This window comes from Benincasa hispida, chromosome 4 (genome assembly GCF_027475165.1).
Source record: "Benincasa hispida cultivar pf3 chromosome 4, pf3_genome.v1.1, whole genome shotgun sequence".
NCBI lineage: Eukaryota > Viridiplantae > Streptophyta > Magnoliopsida > Cucurbitales > Cucurbitaceae > Benincasa > Benincasa hispida.
This window is the reverse complement of record NC_143481.1, coordinates 3704940-3710390: the sequence shown is the minus strand read 5'-3', so window position 1 is coordinate 3710390 and position 5451 is coordinate 3704940. Positions and strand designations below refer to the sequence as shown.

The 5451-nt window shown below is 29.6% G+C and overlaps 1 protein-coding gene across 2 annotated transcripts; it reads right to left on the bottom strand.

Moving 5' to 3' along the window:
* Nucleotides 1-4209: 4209 nt before the first annotated feature.
* Nucleotides 4210-5129, bottom strand: LOC120076352 (snakin-2-like). Of its 2 annotated transcripts, none has more exons than XM_039030161.2 (3): nucleotides 4812-5129; nucleotides 4643-4691; nucleotides 4210-4565 (listed from the first exon to the last, which is right to left on the bottom strand). In XM_039030161.2, exons 1-3 carry the CDS (start codon nucleotides 4872-4874, stop codon nucleotides 4384-4386), a joined length of 294 nt encoding a protein of 97 aa, XP_038886089.1. In that variant the 5' UTR covers nucleotides 4875-5129; the 3' UTR covers nucleotides 4210-4383. The 2 variants fall into 2 exon arrangements, with proteins under 2 accessions (XP_038886089.1, XP_038886088.1); XM_039030160.2 differs by having other exon boundaries at nucleotides 4806-5088.
* Between the last annotated feature and the right edge of the window lie 322 nt (nucleotides 5130-5451).

Genomic DNA, 5451 nt, shown 5'->3' with positions numbered 1-5451 from the left:
GCATGACTCACACAGGTAAAGAATTTTTTTCTAACTCGCTTAGAAGTCCATTCTTCACCAACCTCTCAATCCTATTGAGATTAATGTGTCCTAATCTTAGGTGCCAAAGTTGGGCATTTTCCTTAGGAGAAATTTTAAGTCGCTTATTTTGAGTTACGCCAGTTTTAAACATCTCTATGGTATGAAGGTCATTTGTTGCTAACAACCTTAGTAATAAACACTTTATTATAAGAGAAAAAGCGTTGATATTTACATTCCAACAAACACTTTACAGACACTAAGTTTCTCTTTAAATCGGGAACTACAAATACATCATTCAAAATGAGAAATTTGTTCTGTAAAGTTAACCGAAGACCTCCCACTGCCACAACCGAGACAATGTGCCTGGTTCCAACTCGCATCGTCATCTCACCAACACCAAACTGCCGCCAGAAACTAATTTCCTGAAATCAAGTATAAACATGGTTAGTGGCCTAAAGTCAATAATCCAGTGAGAATCATCATTCTCCACTAAACAAGTCTCCAAAGCAAGCAAATCATATTTACCTTGTTTGGCCTTCTTCTTCTCTGCTAAATATCTAGAGCAGTTCCTTTTCTAGTGCCTATTTTGGTTGCAATGGAAACATTTTCCCTTGTCAACCCTTACTGATAAATATCTGGGGCAGTTCATCTTCCAAATTTTATTCAAAATCAAATTGTTCAATTTGTGGTTAAACTGTATATAAAATCTCAAATTGAAATTTGGATATATTCCAAAATTTATCCCAAATCTAAATCTTCCAAATTTAGACTTTTATCCTCAGGTCAAAATGAATTAAGATAAAATCTCAAATTTGTGTAAAATTCAAATTTGAGCATCTTCTAACTTTTATATCAAACTCTTCCAAATTTAAGTTCTTATCCCTATTTCTAAATCAAGTTGTGAGAAAGATCTAAAATTCATCCCAAATTAAAATTTGGTCATATTCCAAATTTCATTCCAAATTTAAGTTATCCAAACGTGAGTTTTTATCTTCCATCAAAATAAATTATGGATAAGAAAAGAAATCTCAATTGATCTTTTATTAAAATTTGGGATTTGAGTATATCCCAAATTTTATCTCATATCCAAATCAAATCAGAGTAAAATCTCAATTAAAATTTGGTCATATTCCAAATTTTATCCCAAATTCGAGTTAAACTTATGTACGAAATTCATAGTTTGACTGACACATCAATTGAGGTCAAATTCAATAACAGATAAATTTGGATTTTGAATCCAACTTTATATTTTTCGAGATTCATCCACCCATATATGTGCATAAATCTCAAAATGAGGCATTTATTGAACGACAAATTTTGGACCAATCATAAACTACCATGTCATTCACTAAATTAATGACGAAATTCCAAACCATCAAATTTGGGACCAACTAGGAGGTGACATGTGCCCCAAATTGAAGTTGAAGACAAATTTCGATGATGCCACGTGGTTTTATCATGACCGTTGAATCAGATAAGATTAATTTGATCCAATTTGATATTATTATTTGGGTTAAAAGTCCAACTGAGCCCAAAAATAGGCTTAATTTGATCCAAATGTCAAATAAGGCCCAAATTCAATTAGCATTTTGACCACGCTTGAAGACTGAAATCCTTTGAAGATACAAGCATTCTGAAGACTGAAGTCCTTTGAAGATACAAACATTCTTCCAAGACTTGAAGCTCAACAACATCCACACGCCCCATTTCTATACATCAAGCATATGCATTCAACCGAGAGAGAATAAGAGGATCAAGTACTAGAGACCGAACCACATCACATCAAGTCAACATCAACATCAACACCAACTCAAGTTCAACTCCACAAAACAAGTTTTTCCGGAAGCCTCGTGTGAGCACTAATCATCTAAGATCAACAAGCCCAAAGGTTGATCGTCTAAGAAGGTCATCAAGCCCAAAGGTCGATCGTCCAAGAAGATCAACAAGTCCAAAGGTCGATCATCCAATAAGATCAATAAGTGCAAAGGCCGATCATCCAAGAAGATCATCAAGCCCAAAGGCCGATCATCCAAGAAGATTATCAAGCCCAAAGGCCGATCATTCAAGAATATCAACTAGCTTAAAGATAGTTTATTTTGAAAGCATCAAAATATTATGTATCAGAGATTGTACTCACTTTCCACAAAATTAATAAAAATACAAAGTTCAACTTCTACAAAATAAATTTCTCTTGAAATCTTGTGCAAACAGACATTTTTAAGGAATTGGAGTTAAAATTGGTAACCATTTCATGTATGGTGTTTGTTTTTTTTTTTGGGAAAAAATAGCTTATTTTCTCTCTATTCCTTTTCATAATTTACATCTTTTTGAAGTACAAGAGTACAAATCTTAACTAAATTTTAAGAACAAAAATATATTTTTAAGAGCTATTTTTTAGTTTTCAAATTTTGGGTTGGTTTTTTAAAATATTGATAAAAAATAGATAAAAAAAAAACATAAAATTTAGAGATACAAAGAATATTTATTAGCTTAATTTTCAAAAATACAAAATAATAAGTATAATAGTTACTAGACGAAGCGTTAGGAATTTATCGATCACAAATTTTCAATTTTAATTATAATTTATAAATGTAAGTTTAAATGTCTAATATATAATAACATAACTTTATTATGTAATATTTACAAAACTATAGTAACCTTTTCATAGAAATGATTTTAAATTGGTCAACCATATTAGAAATCATTTAAGTGATGAAGGATTTGTTGTCACAATTGTAGGAACCAGATGCTGGGTGGCACCAACAATCCCTTGAATTAACTTTGCTTATGCCACGTCTAAACTCAATTTCCCATGCCCCAAAACACAAATGGATGATAAATACATCCATATCTATACTTCTCCTTTATTATTATTCACACTAAAAACAAATAATTAAAATATTTTAAAAATAAATAAAAATAATTTATCACATTATGATATAAGAATTTAGTAAAGATGCTCCTTAAAATGTACCTAACTATTTGTCATATTTTATTTTGCTTTCTAATTCTATTTTTTAAAATTAATGAAATAGTTATTTTTTGTTATGATTCCAACCCTACCTGATATGTGTTTGAAATATGTATTTTAAAATATAATTTATTTTTAAAAATTGAAGTGTTTAACAACCACTGAAAATAATTTTAAAGTATATTTTAAATGAATTTTTAACACTTCTTTATCAAATCAATCTAAACGAACCCTTTATAGAAATATCTAGAAATATCTACAAACAGAACGAAGTCAGAGATGTCATTCTCATCCCCATTCTCACTCTTCATTTTATTTTCTATTCCTTAAAATTTTTCACGAAGATCGAGACGAAGATCAGATTCTCCGTGAAAAAATTTTTTATGTTGGTTTTTTTCAAGAAATCAATGAGATAGATTTTAATTAAATAATGAACCCCATCATTAAATTATTTATTATAATTAATTTTACACAAAATTTAAATTTAAAAATAAATTATTCAGATTTTGAAAAAAAAAATTAATCAATTTTTTTTAATAGAAATAAATAAATATAAATCAAATTATTCATATATATATATATATATATATATATATATAAAAGTTAAATGTAAATATTCAATTTAAACCTATTCGTAAATATTCAATTTAAACCTATTCCTTATCTTGAAAAAAAAAACTAGTTTGAAATTAAAATTTAAATGTAATGTTTAAATAATAATAATAAATAAATAAATAATTATACAATTATACAATTAAACTAACGAAGCAAGGACCGAAAACGGGACGGAGGCAGAAGCGGGGTGGGGATGGCCCATCCCCGTTTAACTCGCAAGAATTTTCCTCTACTCCCTCCCAAACTAATCAGAGGACTTTTGGACATCTCTGTTCCATCGTAGGGGCCGCTACGGCATATAGACGATTGCTAAAATATTAATTTTTTTCTTAAGGATATGCTCTAATATTAAATTAATAAAGTATGAAGTGCTACATATATACTATAAGTTACGTACAAAATTGTTTCTCTGCCTATACAGAAATGTGTTTTTAAACCTGAATGATATTTTAAGTTATATTTCTGATAAAAAAAATAAGTTATATTAAATAATTAATTAAGAAATTATACTATTATGAAGTTACCCTTCCTACTTCCTACTATCATTTTCAAAAGAGAGATTGAAAAATATAAAAAAGAAAAGAAAAAAAAAAACACCAAAATAGCGAATTAGTTTTATGTATACATAAATAAAAAAGAAGAAAACACCACAATAAGTGTACATCCATGATCTCCTCTTCGAGAGAGAGGAGAAAAAAAAAAGACTCAGTTTATGATAATTTACGCATTATATTTATATATATAGAAGTTGAGGAGGTCAACTGTCAACGGTCACTTCAAGGGCACTTGAGGCGGCCGCCGTGGGTGGTCATGGCGGCGTAGCAGGGGCAGAGATGGTGGTTGCCGGAAGTCCCTGGCGGAACACAGTTGCAGCGCCGACAGCATGTCCCACACGCTCTATTGCACAGCCTCTGCCTCGACGACAACCTGCACCTCCCAGCACACGCGCCGCCGCAATCTACAGTTTAAAAACTTAAGCTGATAAATTACGATAAATTAATTTAATCCAATAAAAAATTTAAAAATTATAATAACCCATTTTCTGAGGACTTGGAGGGATTAAACCCACGCCGTTGGATTCCACCTGCAATTTCATCAAAAGATTAAAAATAAAATTATGATTTGGTTTTAACCTTTTTTTGTATTATTAAATGAAAATTTTATTTTTTATTTTTAAAAAAAGAAAGTAGTTTGAGACTTTTACAGAGTGGAGGAAGAGCAAAGAGAGGAAGAGGGAAGCAATGAGAGCTTTGGAGAAGAAGGACATGGTTTGTAGGGATTTTGAATTGGAATTGGATAATATTTGGAGATATGATTTGATAGAAAGGGGTGTTTATATAGCAAAAGTTAAGCCTTTGTAGTTCAGTGAACAGAGGAGTGGATGGGAACAACTGGGTCAGTATGAAGTGTAATCAACACATTGAGAAAAGGAATTTGAGTTCTAACTTTTGATTACTAGCTTTCTATCTTTATATTAAATTAATGAATCAATTACAAATTTGGACAATGACAAGGTGTACTCTAAGTTGCATCTAATCCAATGTTTTTTAAGTTAAAAATAAAATTAAGAGACTAATTAATTTTTCAAATTGCCAGGGTGTATATATATATATATTTAAAGTTTAGTCTCCAAAATTTTATTGGTGTCTATAAATTCTTAAATTTTTTTGTCTAGTAATTATATAACAAATTTAAAATTTTTAAATTTTAATTAATCTATTTAATGTAAATTTAAATTGTATGTTTAATTGTGAACTTTTTAAATTTTGTGGGATAAATTTGAAAAAATAAAAAAATCGAGAGTTAGATTTCTAATTCTAAAAATTTACTTACTAAATAAACAT

Bases quoted from the DNA above. Each gene is read 5' to 3' on its own strand.
- LOC120076352 (XM_039030160.2), bottom strand. From the start codon at position 4,874: ATGTCCTTCTTCTCCAAAGCTCTCATTGCTTCCCTCTTCCTCTCTTTG. The intron at 4,692-4,805 runs GTCTCAAACTAC...ATGAAATTGCAG, and splicing joins TCTTCCTCCACTCTGTAAAA to GTGGAATCCAACGGCGTGGG. The intron at 4,566-4,642 runs GTTATTATAATT...TTTAAACTGTAG, and splicing joins TCCAAGTCCTCAGAAAATGG to ATTGCGGCGGCGCGTGTGCT.